Here is a 14,160-nt window from a genome sequence, read left to right as displayed (position 1 = left end):
CGTGCGTCTGCGATGATTACAATAAACCACTTAAACTGTCTTTTGTACATATATGGACGATATATAGTCACTGGTCACTTTATTAAGTACACACGTACAAGCTAATCCAATCCAACACAGCAGCTCTGCCATGAGTTCTACTTTTACAAGGTTAAAATTTCACTGTTTTTGTTGAAACTGTCACAAAGATAATAATTCTACTACATGTTTATTACTACGGTTATGCTGAAGAGCATTTATATTAAAAGGTGTGATTTACAACACGTAGTTGAAAGAATATGAAGAACATTTAATCTTGAGCTCCTACTGGTAAGACTGGGGTGTACAATGGAGTTCCTGCTAATTAGTACTGTGGACTGTGGGTGGATGATGATTTCAAAATTGCAGTGTGATTTCTAACACCGTTTTAGTCCAGCTGAAATCTCAAATTGATAGTGAAACGTGTTTGGCTTCTTAATATCTAAGTATTGCACTAGAAGCAACACAAAGCTTTATAACAAAGGGAGTATTGTTCAGTGCCTTTGCCTCAAGATGGATATAAAAATATAATTAGTGGGTCTTAAAGGTAAAATCTAGTTTCATATTCCAACCATGTCAGATATTAGTGGTATTCTCTTCCATCCACAAATGATGAAGCAGCAATGTGTTTATTTTAACTTCTACTTCACCAATTTCCTATATTTTACTATTGTACAATTTAAATGTTTTAAAAAGTTGAATAATCCAAAACTTGCAGAACAGCTAATGTGCAAAAATTAATTATACATTAAAAAAGAAGTCATACCTCTGAGGTACAATGTGAGCAGCAATGTCAACACAAATGACATGACACTTGGAGATGGAAGTGTCAAAAACGCAGAAGCAATACACTGCCTGGTGTATTTCTGTGTGACTCATGGTGCCTTATCAAGACAAAAGGTTTCACAAATACAAAAGATCTAAACTTTTCAGATGTTGAGGAGTTCCACCAGTTTCCTTTTTCCTTGCAACCAGCAAAAGGAAGCAGGCAGCCACACTTGTTGCATTGTACTCAATTCCTGAGTGAGCGATAAGGTAGAAAACCAGGTCATTCTGACTGACTCATAGTTCAGAGCTACAGAGTTAAGACAAAGTAAAGGAAAAAACAAAACAAAACCAAAAACCTACAATGTAGAATGTCGAAATCCCAATGAGGATGTTTTCGTTACTTATGCAAAGAAAGTCAGGAGTTTATTAATCAAAGATGAGCCAAGAATTAACTGAAGATATGTTGAGTTTCATAATGAGTCACTGAATACTGTGCCTACTGCATAAAATATATCCAACCCCCTTGGACGTTTTCATTTTTTAAATTTATTTATATATATATATATATATATATATATATATATATATATATATATATATATATATATATATATATATATATATATTTTTTTTTTTTACAAAACTGAATCAACCAAAACCAACTGTCAGCACCAGTGATGGTTTAGGTGAGTCACTATAAAGGGGAAGAAAACTATCGTAATCACTTATTTTCTTGACTTGAAATAGTTGAAATAGTGTTTTACTGTTAATTAAAACAGTCAAATGAAATCAATTATGATTTGATAATGATAATATAAAAACTTCTTTTTAATTTTTAGGCACTGTAGCATGCTTTGTATAAAGTGAGTGTACAGTATGTGCATTTATTTTCAGTTGTGTGTGTTCTTTCTTCAGGCTTAGTGAGGGTGCACAGCTTGCAAAACCACCAATGCTGGTGTTGCTTCATGCCGTGGAGCATCCTCCCTAACTTCTGAATGTTTACTTCAGCACTCTCTATTATCTCTACTGAACTCTTTAATACACTTTCCCCCCTGCTCACTTCAGCTACTGTCATTGGCCACTCTTAGTGGTGCACTCTTAGCGGTGCAAGTTGTTCAAACGATATTTTATTTTCAGCTGTAACCTTTGAGAGTGAGTTTTTTGCAGAGGCAGTGCTTTAGTAAGGTGACAACATTTCAGACATAAATGCCATAATATACAGAACTGAACAAGTATCTTTCAGCATTTAAACTCTCCACTGCAGATACTGTATGAAGGACTTCAGCTGTAAAAATGCAATGCCTGGCATATACAGGGCGCTTAGCTAGTGATGCATGGCTGACAAATTTCTGGTGCTGGTTCCATAAATAAACGTATCACCTCTGATAAGATAAGTAACTATTATAACTCACATACAGTTTAAGGCCACCATGCTTTCAGCACCACAAAGGCCAACTGAACATCCCGAAGCAACTAGCATGGATTCACATTTTCATGCAGTTTGTTTTACAACAAGAGAGCTCCTCCATGCCATTTAATCCATGCTTAGTGTTTTGGATGCCTGTAGGCTATGTCTTCCTCTATTCATGCACCATGGAAAAGGAATACCATGGAAGATGACAGAATGTCTCGTTTTTTTTATTTAAAAAAATAATTTAATTTGTGAAGAGCTGGTCATGGCACTTTTCCTTGAACCCTGACATCTCTGGCAAGGCACGCTGGTGCGTTAAAACTACAGTATGTTGCTTTACCAAGACCATATTCACCTCACAGTGATACAGATTACCAATGTGATGCCCCAATCTCACCTGCCAGGCGATAAGGTCCTTCAGTTTCTCAATCTTCTCAAGGTCTTCTGGATGTTCCTGCATGTACTTGTCATTGAAGAAGGCCTGGGGAAGAAGAAGAAGAAGAGATCTGAGTTTAAGTTTGATTTGAAGGGGAAAAAGAGGAAGTGAAAGGGAATATGGAACAATCTGAAATGTTGAAGAGTTTCTGATAAATAGAAAAATTGAAAAATACATCTGACAAGTCAAGTGGAAAAGCATCGGGAGGGGTTTTTAAGATGAGAAAAATGTAGTCAAGACACCCGTCTCTCCTCTGCCACCTCAACTATTTCACTGAGATGAAGGAGTGACCTGAGGGCAAAAGGATTTACATCGCTCTTCCTCTGACTCAAACCGCACCATTTCACAAGACCAATATGAATCTATTTCAGGTAGTGATATATGCTGGGAAACCAACAGGCTATCGCTTTTTTATCATCAAGCACAAGTTTGCAGTTCCACATGAGTCGCTATGGTGTTAACACTGAATAGAGTGTGCACCTCATAAACTGGGGAGAACACTAGGAATGTGATAAAAAGCAGGATACCAGAGAGATTGAGTTGAGCCTTTTGAAAGAAAGAAAAAAAAAAGGCCAAGTCACATTAAACAAAACCAGATTTATGTTGACCTTTGTTGATCAGAGGCAAACAATATGTGAGCAAAAAAAAAATCAATTTCAACAATATTATTAATTTATATACAGTCTGACGGTGTGAGAGAGAGCCTCTGGCATTTGGTATATGCACGAGACTATGTTTTGATTGCAAAACATTAAGTCCTTCAATTGGGTTTGATGCATTAGAAATTAAGAAGAGTAACTTTCATGTTGAAATGACTTTACCAAAAAATATAATGAAGATCTTAGGCTTTTTTTGCATTAAAATTAAATGCTACATTAGATACCTCAAGAAATATTACCACAAGTAATACTTATATATATTTATTATAAAGTTAAAGCAACAGTCTGATATTTTGGGAAATCACTTATTTGGTTATTATTAGCTCAGCATAGAAGCAAGCGTGGTTCTGTCCAAAGATAAAGATAAAATCTTCCTACCAGCACATCTAAAGCTCACAAATCAACAGGCTCAAAGCTAAACTGGATGCGTGACTCAGTATAATGTGTGTAAAGAGCTTTAGAGGTGCTGCTAGGCCAAGCTGGCTGATTCTTCAACTTACAGTCTTTATGCTAAGCTAAGTCAATTGCCTCACAACTCTAGCTTCATTTTACTGTACAGACAGTATGGTATCAATCTCCAAATCATGTCAAACTGGTTCCTTAAGGCTTGCGTTAAAGCTTTACATTAAACTGTCTATCAGGACTAGGTCAAAATAAATCTAGCACTTTTTCATGTCGACTACCTTCTCATAGTTGGCAAAACCTCCCATGACAGCTGGGTCCACAATTCCATTCACCAGCATGGAGAGGGGATTGATGGGAAGGTTGGGATCTGCGACATGTCTCTGCACCATGCTGCTGAGCTTCTCATTGGTCAGCTGCATCGTCTCTATGGCGTTCTCCAGTGGACTGATCTCCACCTGTGCAGAACAGGAAGAGAAGATGTCATTGAATTTTCACAGCACTAATTAGGTTATTAGAGGATGGGTTTAGGAACTAAACTTAACTAAACACATAAATCATGTAGGATAGAGAAGCAATGAATCATTTTTCACTGAGTCCATACATGACCCCAGAAGTGTCAAATGAAGATGGATAGTGCATTGCTGATGGGGAATTTCAATTCCCTTGTCAACAAAATATTATTGGCAATTCTGAGAAAAGATGAATAAAATACTTGGAAATGTTGTCATTAATTCCTCTACTATGTGGAATTAAATTCCAAGTTAATCCATGTAACTCAACAAGGGGGCAATCTCATTACTTTGAATGAAAAAAAAAAAAAATCACCTCCTTGCAGCTTGCTAGTAAGAATTTAGAAAAAACACAAGTGGATTGTTGAGTAAATGTCAGATTTAGACCCGAGCCAGAAGAATAAAGATGTTGTGCCAGGGAGACAAATCTCCAATCTGCGCTGGTATGTCTCAGGCCAGCTTGATAAAAAGCATTGTCAGATGGAAGGCTTTGGCTTGGTGAATCTCAGCCCAGTCATTAAGCTTTAAATAGACAGGCTGACCTTGGGGACCTGGCCTCTCCCTGGCTCATCTGGAGGGCAAGCTGCTCCTGACAGTATGTGCCAACCCTGCCTGAAGGAAGAGGCCTCTGCTTTGAATTAGTGTGGCAATGCAGAATAACAGTACATGGACTCACAAGTTAGGAGGGGATTAAGTCTTTGTAGTGAAATGATTGTGCTAAGGATGTAGCAATGAGAAGGACCATTGTAGTGATAAATGCCCAAGCTGCCTAGTGTGTGGGTGGCATGTGGTGCAATTTGACAGCTATGAGTGGGGAAGGAGCAGACTAGTACACACCGCGGCTAAAGATAGTTTAGATACATGAATATATGTAAAGGTGAGTAGTCAAAGCAACAAATGCAGAGAACAGGTAATTATACTAAGTACTGCATTTACTTTGGGACAAACTAATGGAAAGTCTGGCAAAGATGAGGTGGGTGTCTCAGCTCAACTTAATGCTGTACCCAGGTTGAAGAAGATGTGCTCCAGGTTATTTTGCTGCACTCATTCAAGCATCTGAGTCCAAAAAGGGGACACAGGACCAGCATCTTAATAAGTGAAAACAACAGGGCTAAGATAATAAAACTGTATTGCAGTTTCAAGTGGGATGGTGGAGAAATGAGCCAATTCCAATAGCTTAAGTAAACAATAAAGGCATTTGTTGCAGTCAAACCGTTCTCTTATCAATGGATTTTCAATACAGCAATTCAGGTAATTCTATTTCAGGAAAATCAACAGAGAGTGAGTTCTGAACTCTTTTCTATTTGTATTTGTGCTGTGTAGCTATATTCAGTGGAAACAAGCTTTAAGGAGTGCTTGGCGAATCAATGAGGGCCCTCTGGCAGAGGCAAAACGTGCCCTGTCGTTAGTCCAGAGAGTGGCACGCCTGCGTCCGCACAGCTGTCTATACAGCTTAAGTGGACAAATCATATCGATCGCCTCTGTGCAAGGCTACAGATCCTCATCTGATTAGGATGCCTGCTTGACACGCAGGCTTCTCTCATACTTACTGTGGAGACTGACTTCACTTCAAACCAGCGCAGGATGCCTGGAAGTTTGTATGCTGTCGTGTACGTGGTTCTCTCAATCCACATATTCTACAGACAAAATGACAAAGACACAGAGGTATTATGAAAAAGGAAACTCAACGTATCAAGGCACCTTACACAGATCAATTTGCAGCAATTTTGTGTCAAGCCACATGAAAACAAGCTTTAAGATTGTTGAATAAATTAAGTTACCATGATTTAACAGTTGCTCACTGGAAGCCCTTTGAAAGTGGGTTGGTGGTAAGAAGGTGTTTACTACCTCCCTGTTTGAACAGCAGCTCATAAAGTCCACTTAAGGCAGACCAAATTAGATGAAATCTCCTCTAATATACCATCGAGCACAAATAATGACTCTAAATCTTAGAGGGAAAAACATGCACCACTGGACATGTAGATTTCCTATGCAAAGCAATTTTGACATTTAAACCTATTTTTAATAATATTTTCAACGTGCTGGAAGAAAATAAAAATAAAAAAGTAGAGTTTTATCAGTCAGTAAGTGTGCAATAAGTTAAATACATCAAAGTGTGAATGGTTTGAATTGGTCTTCCTTAGATTTTATACTAAAATCAGGATATGACCATAGTAGTAGCAGCAATAGGAAACCAGATTTGTCTCACTGTCAACCTTTTTATTTAGTCTTACTGTTAAACACTGTAGAATAATATCCTCTTTATACTTCTTACATGAATGAGAGCTGTTCTATCCTATTACTTTACTCTTCTTTGTCTGTCTCTCACATACAGATTTAACTAACAATATTTGTGAGGAAGATAAAATCCATGTTATCCAATACATATTTACCTATTAAAGGAAGAATCAATTATTACAATTTGGGATATACATATATAAATTCACAGGATCCTAATCACTACAGCAAAAAATAAGTACAGTTTAACAGCTACATTTTGGGCTAACCCTAACAAAATTACGTAGCTAGTTGGAGCCATATCAAAAATAAAAATATAAAATATATATCTGTAAGATGTAAAATGTTCTATAGTCCAAAACCTGTGTTAAATTTAGACATTCAAACCACCTTAATATACTTTAATTAAGAAAAAGGCATTCAACCTTTTTTATGGTAACTAATATTAACAAATACAACAAACAAGCTAAGTCATAGTGGGTAAAAAATAAATAAATAAATAACATAGCAATTACCGCAAACTCGTTGTCGGGGTCCTTTTCTCCCTTCCTCACTGGCCTGGAATACTGGAATTTATGGACTTCATTTACTGTGTAGAAGCTGGGGAGGAATAAAATTAGCACCTGAGTAAATTAAAATTGTTATGGGCAATCTACAGCTTGGCTCAAAGGTTGATTGCTTTGCTTCGTGTCAAAAACAGGACAGGCCACCTTCTAGGATAGCTCTACCAGGAACTGTGGCATTTAGCATACTGGCCTCATCTACATAACAAATAAATACATTTTTGGGCAGCACACATTACTGGCAACTCATAAAGACAGGCCGACATGTCAGACACGTAGAGAATCTGCAGCATACGTGACACTGGCATATGACTTGCAGGAATGACCTTTGCCAAATCAGGTTAATAGAGTTTTCACACTAGGAAAATGATGGTGTTACATATAGTGGCTGTGGGAGCAGCTGTCTGGGCAAATACACAGCCACCCACATAGACACATAACTTGCTCTTTTTCCATCTTTTTAACTGTCTCTGTCGCCAACAGAAACCCACATTTGCACTCTCCTGGGAAATGAGTGCAGCTCTTTTATCCTCATAGAGCATATTGCATTTCCAGTTCCTAAAACCATGCCATATGGTTCAAAGAGCATGGTTTGTCTTTATTAGCAAACAATTATGAATAAAATATGAAATGAATCACTGCTGTTCCAAAGTCACTGGCTTTTTTAGGTTTATAGTAGCAACAGTAAGTGTATGCAGATGGGATGCTACAGCATTTGAACTTGTGCTAGGGACTGTTAATGTTTTGTTAATGAACAGATGACACACAGCCTTTGGAACATTCACACACACAAAACACTGGGCTCAGGTCTTGTTGGCACTTGGCACTTTATACTGACAATCAGATGTTTCCTTCCGTGCTTGGTCACAAAGGGCAAAGGATTATTTAATGAACATGATGAGAAGCGATCCCAAATTAGCTGAGAAAGCATGGCATTAACCTAAAATCTTAACAGAAAAGAGCAGCTTTAAATCAGCTGTAGTACCCCAATTAAACCTTTTACATGTCATTAACTAACGGGCTAGAGATGACACAGTAGCATGGTGTGGACTAAGCAAGGTCAGAAGTTGTACTCTGTCTGCTGCTGTGACCCTTTGGCTCAAACAGCTCAGTCTCATTGTTATGCACCACTGATCCTTTGCACTGAATGAGAGAATAAATGAGAAAAAAACAGAGTGACAGGGACTGAGAGAAACAATCAGGAAAAAACATGGAGAGAACTGCAAAATGAAGCTGGCAGAGAAAGAGAGACGGACAGACAGTTGGTGTGGCACAGTCCTCTATCACTCTCTAAACACGACTGCCTAATCTAGGCTATTAACAGAGTTACATATTCCAATCAGACACAGTTAGCAAACAAGCGAACAGGCTGCCGTGGGGATCAGTGCAGGAGGATGTGACCAAAGCTGCAGGCCTGCGATAAGATCAGTGCCCAGGTATATTTGCCTAAAGGTTTTTCCAAGTAAATGTCTTCTTTTAATTATGTCCATTGATGCATTGGGTGGCATATCAAAGTGAATTTGCACAGCTGAGTGGTGCAGTGCATGGCTGGGATACAGATTGGGCAAACAAATGGGAGTGTGGAGGCCCACCATTTGCTGTGGCCCTGATGCACAACACAAAGGTATTATTGATGTCAGAGAAACAATGTTGTACTTGGCACAGTGACTAATAGCAGATGGCTGGTCTAAGTTAATAAACAGAAGAACGACAAGGTCAACTGCTGTTTGTTCTACACAGACACACAATTACATCAAGATTTAATCTGCTTCACCGCAGTGGTCCTCAACACAGTGCATTCGAAAAAATGCTAATGCACTTTAGCATGCCATCCCAAGCTCTCTAAATAGTTTTTGAGCGAATAGGGGAAAGTAAATTGGGCTTTGCAAGATTGAAATGCATGCTGTGTGACTTTGATTTTGCAAACACGCTGTAATTGTACGGAAAAGAACGTGTGGGAAATGAGATATCCTGCTTACCTCACAATTTGTTCGGAGACGGGCTTGTTTTGGAACTTGGCGGGCAGTTCTAGGATGGGCTTAACCGTAAAACATTGGAGGTCTTTAGCAGAATCATCAAGGAAATAAATTAAACTGCTGAATCCAAATGAAAAAATTACTTAGAGACTGGTGGTAATTCAGAATTGTCATTAATATTCAACTAAATAAAAGGCCAAGATGTTATTTTATAATAATTTGTAGTCCAAGCTGGTGATTTCAAGCTAATTTAAAAACTAATAATTAGTTACAGAAGGCTTTTAAATATAATTGGTAGTTCATTGGACTTGACAGGGATGTCATTACTATGTAGAGTATTAAAAATGGCATTTGCATATTTGCAGAATTTAAAATGGTAGCTGCAATGAAATTATTTATGAAAAACCCAACAAACTCAAAACAGATCCTCATAAAAAGTAAAAGAAACAGGTAAAAAACAAACAAAAAAACACCACTCAAACTGAAGCAGTGAATCGTGCTGAGGATACATTGTCCAGGAGAACACTTTGTGTCCTCATTAGGTGGTGTGGTTGTCTTCATCTTCTCTGCGTTGGGAAACTGTGTGAGCAGACGAGCCTCAAAATCCTCTCTGCGCTCATACTCCTTCCCACGGTAGATGAACATTTTGTTCTAAAGGACGATAAATAAAACAGTGAGAATCTGAATATGTCGATAAAGGAAGACACACAATCATGCAATAGTGTAAATCTGCACACATTACATAGACATAAGGTATATTGTATATATCAATATGGAAGCATTGACTAAGCATTGACAGTGTCATTTAAGAGGCAGGAAGATCAGGTGCAGCAGATTGCATTCACTGATAACAGTAAGGACTGACATGGGTCAATAACAAAACTGCAGCACTAAAAGAAAGCTACATAGATGAGTGTGTCTTTGATTTGTGAATCGACTTGGCCTGGTATTGCAGCTGGGTTAAAATACATTATCATAATCTCCATATTAAATACTTCAAATAAGGGTGACACTGAATTGGCACCAATTCAGTGATCAGTCTATCCCAACTGAGATCAGTGTGGGCTTGCTTGGAGAGAAGACTTGTGATTTAAACTGAATGGCTACTACCACTTTGCCGGGGGCTCTTTCACAAACAGTTGCAACTAAATATAGCTACTGATGAAGTTGCCTTCAAATCCGTAAAATGGCTCAGACATCTTGCCAATGTCAAATAAAGAGTTTATATATAAGGATGGGCCTCCTATGTGCCCCCTTAACATCTTAGCAGCTTGATCTTTTCTGCAAAATCCTCAAGTTATAGGTTTCAAAAAGGAGTTACAACGAATCACTAGCTTAATTTACTAGCTTAATGGAGACAATTACACTATAAACACAGCCTGAATATCAGGATTCTATCTAGAAATATTAGCCATAGCCATTTTTAGGTTCCCTTCTCTCTTCCATAGAGCATCACTGCTCTATACAGTAGCATACACGCAGAAAGCCCTATGCTCATGCACATCACACATCTCAATCCCCAAATTAATTAAATGAATTGCAGCCATGAAATATGCCTGGGGCCATTTTCAAATATGCTTTGACAGATAAGTTGACAAAAGCGCATTGATTTCCAGAGTCATCCCTTCCAACCTGAGAGTATCTGCTCAATCAGTGCAATACAAAGCTACAATTTTCAGCTGGTGAACAATTGCACTCGATTTCTTCCTCTATATCATTCAAATTTAGTTGAGGACACCTAATCATTTTCCATCTCTACTTATTATTGTGACAATAACGACAGCAGAGTCACAATATGTCGTTGAGCATTCTGGTCATGTACTGTAGACAGTTACCTCCATGTCACAATTCACATTTTTATTAGCCTCAAACCTACACTAGCTGGTGGTGACAAAGAGGATCATGGTCATTGAAATAATGATTTATGCTAAAATGGTCTTTTCTTTCTTGGCTAGTGGGTAAAAAGGCAATTTTATACAGTCAGGAGACAAAACAAAAAAAGTTGATATAACTGTAATGTCATCAATTGCACATAAAGTATATACAGCCAGGGTTTAAGCTTCGTAAACATGCTGGCAGCAACACTGGAAGATTTGTAATATATGAGCAAAAACTGCAGAAAAACTGATGCGATATCAGAGCTTCACCTGCTTGGCAGTGATGGTTTAACAGAAAATGTCTACAAAATATATGGATGCTTCTTTTCAATGTACTGCACAATCAGATAAGGTTGGACTGACACAGAGACAAATAAAAAAGGTCATCTTGTTTATTCCAAAACAAAAATAAATTCTAAGAGAAGGATGCACAGAGTGCTCCAAAAATTGTAGGAGCCCAGCCATTCCTTCATCTCCTTGAATGTGCTCAGGGGTTTGTCTAAGGAACATTTTGAATGATGTAACATGACAGCTCATATCCAAGTGTCTCCAAATGTGGTGTGTTAGGATACATATTTCAAACCAACTTTCACACACCCTCAACTGCTTTTTAAGCCGAGCGCTCACAGGAAACTCAATGCGGGGATTAAGTAAAGTTTAAGATTGATAGGAAGAGAAGGGAGCAGAGGAGAAATATGCCGACAGGATGTAAAGTGAGGGAAACAATTGTACAAGAAATCTGTTTTTGAAATACAGAGCATTTCTGTAATGTGTCTACAACCTGAAAGCAACTCAAGAGTCTTTATAAAGCAAACAAACACAACAGAAGCTTTTTAGTCAGGTTTCACAGCTTCTTGACAAGGTATTGTAACTTTCAAGGATGAAATGATGACTTCAGATAAATAAATCCCATTTCGTAGGAACAGAAACACTTTAAACGTACACACAGAGAAAAATAAACAAAAACCTTGGAGTTATTGCACAGAATTCAGGAAACAGAAGATAACTGGGACCAATCAACTTAGTTGTACCAGCAGATCTAAACAAATAACATGATCTAGAGCAATTTCCAATTAGCAACCACTCTTGTGTCTAACTACATTAATGACTAATAAATCATAAGCAGCTGAATTAAGCACTCGTGCATAAAATCAATTCTTTAGGGAGGCGGATACAAAATGCCTTTATTAAAGTATTGATTTTCTCACATAATTGACTTTTCCCTGAAGACACTGTGATGCTGAAAACAAACAGCAATATTGTGCGTGAAACAAAAACCCTCAAAACTATATTTATCTTAATTAGTAACTCATACATTAATACTTCCATATGTACTCACAGACATCTTTCAACATAATTATGAAAAATAACAAGAAGTAATCCCAATTCTCTGTAACAGCCCACTGTAAGAGCCATGATGCAAGATAATTAACTGATTCTCTATCAGAAAAAAAGCTCATGTACATTAGCTTGTACTTTAAGCAGCATAAGAAATGATGCAGTATAATAACGCCAAATAATAAGTGGCTAAATTAGGTGCAGATTCTTATTGGCAAATACAACCTTGCAACCATACCCCTGGTTATTTCAGGTAAGGTCAATCGCCTGGGAAAGAATAAAAGAGAGAGAGATAGAGAGAAAAAAGAACTCAAAGCTGTTCTCAAAGGCTGTTTAAATAGCCAGTTAGATTAGGCCAGTGCAGCTTGCCCTGTCTGTAATGGAGTTTCTGCCCTGCCAGATAAAAGGGGTTAGGAGGGGCACATGGAGATCGGGAAGTAGCAAAAGACCCTTGTGAAATGGCTGTTCCTCATAATAGAATGTAAAGGGTATGATCAAGGGATCACTGTTCTTGAAACTGGACTTTCACATTATCTATCTTCTTTCACTTTTGGGCTGTTTAGTGCGCTGCCTGTGTTTCTTAGATTTCTCCTAGAAAGGAAAATAACACCTTTAGTATTTTGCCAGATGACAGCCTAAAAACAGATTTAACAGAGAATACATTAAAAGCAAAACAAATAGCTTTTTTTCCAGCACTGCTATTTTTCTTTTTTAATATGAACAACTTATAGGGAAAAAACAAAAACCAAACAAAACAACCAAAACTCTGACCCAACATTTAACCTACTGTGACAAAGCATCACCAAGAGTATTTTCTACATTAGTTAAAAGTTCTGCTTAAATTCAATCTGTTACATAGACAGAACGGGACATCCTTCACAGACAGCACAAAAGAGGTCTGATAGACATAGAATTTGATTCAGGTGAGATATCAGCACCTGTTAAACATGAACTTATATACATTTGTGGTGAATTATTTAGTGATGATGTGTTGATATTCATAATTTTGGAAATCCGCTGTATTGGTATAACTCCTAACCATCTAAAGAAGTCTAGACGTAACTGTACCTAGATAATAGCCAATAATTCTACAGCTGCCAAAAGCAAATCTGGGTGTATGGCTTTTCATACAGGTGCTGATGCAGTACCTCGTGTTGCAGACAATGCTCACAGAGTGGAGAAAAGCATGCTCAGCTGAAGTTCAGGTAATGGAATTAAAGGCCGTGTTTGGAGTGTGATCAGCTTGAGCACTGATATTTGAGATATGAGATATGTAGTAAGGAAAAAGGCTAAAGGAGCTTGGTGAAATCCATGAATGAGAGAGGAGATCTCTGCCTTTTTTTTCTGTGAGACACATTTTTCCCACACTGAAGGGTATCCATCCAGCACATTATCCTGTATTTACTCTATAGCCCACACATGGAACAGCTGCTATGAATCAGTTTGCCTTCTGTGAGTGAGTAAGCAAGTGAAGAACCAGACCAGGTGGGATGTTGAACAAGTGAGTCCCGCCAAAACAACTAAAGCCTGTGGGAGCTAGAAATGTGAAACACATACACTAAGTATTGACAGCTGAGAACGAGAAATAAGTAAGCACTGGCAAACCTTTTGATCATTTGTTTTGACAAGTGGCTCACCCACGCTGTGCTATCAGCCATATGCAGGGTGCTGCGAGTTGTAGGAGATGTTTGTTGATATGAGTACTCACACGTAGGAAGGTGGGGAAACCCATGCCATAATAGCCTACAGCGAAGTAGTCTGGTTTGGGTCGAATGACCTTCACTATGTTCTCATAGAACTGGGCCTGCTTCCGCTGTTGAAAGATACAATAGTAAGCTTCAATGGCATGGAAAACCATCACAGCTTTTCTGTCATTTGAGCCTTACAGATGGATTTAATTATAAAATTACAAATTAGTTGTATTCATCTTTTATTGTGTCATCTGTTTAATCTTGTTAATGA

General features: G+C 38.0%; 1 protein-coding gene across 1 annotated transcript in view; it reads right to left on the bottom strand.

Annotated features, from left to right (window-relative positions):
* dock1 (dedicator of cytokinesis 1) overlaps positions 1 to 14,160 on the bottom strand; it is a 151,877-nt gene that overhangs the window by 12,019 nt on the left and 125,698 nt on the right. Inside the window, exons 40-46 of the mRNA XM_026352157.1 lie at positions 13,907 to 14,011; positions 9,493 to 9,634; positions 8,987 to 9,068; positions 6,960 to 7,044; positions 5,757 to 5,843; positions 3,976 to 4,152; positions 2,595 to 2,678 (exon numbers count right to left, since the gene is read on the bottom strand). Coding sequence (XP_026207942.1) covers positions 2,595 to 2,678; positions 3,976 to 4,152; positions 5,757 to 5,843; positions 6,960 to 7,044; positions 8,987 to 9,068; positions 9,493 to 9,634; positions 13,907 to 14,011 — 762 coding nt within the window. The remainder of the gene's footprint in view (positions 1 to 2,594; positions 2,679 to 3,975; positions 4,153 to 5,756; positions 5,844 to 6,959; positions 7,045 to 8,986; positions 9,069 to 9,492; positions 9,635 to 13,906; positions 14,012 to 14,160) is intronic.

The sequence above is a fragment of the Anabas testudineus genome, chromosome 19 (assembly GCF_900324465.2).
Source record: "Anabas testudineus chromosome 19, fAnaTes1.2, whole genome shotgun sequence".
Taxonomy (NCBI): domain Eukaryota; kingdom Metazoa; phylum Chordata; class Actinopteri; order Anabantiformes; family Anabantidae; genus Anabas; species Anabas testudineus.
The sequence above is the reverse complement of the archived record's forward strand: the minus strand, read 5'-3'. Positions and strand labels throughout refer to the sequence as shown.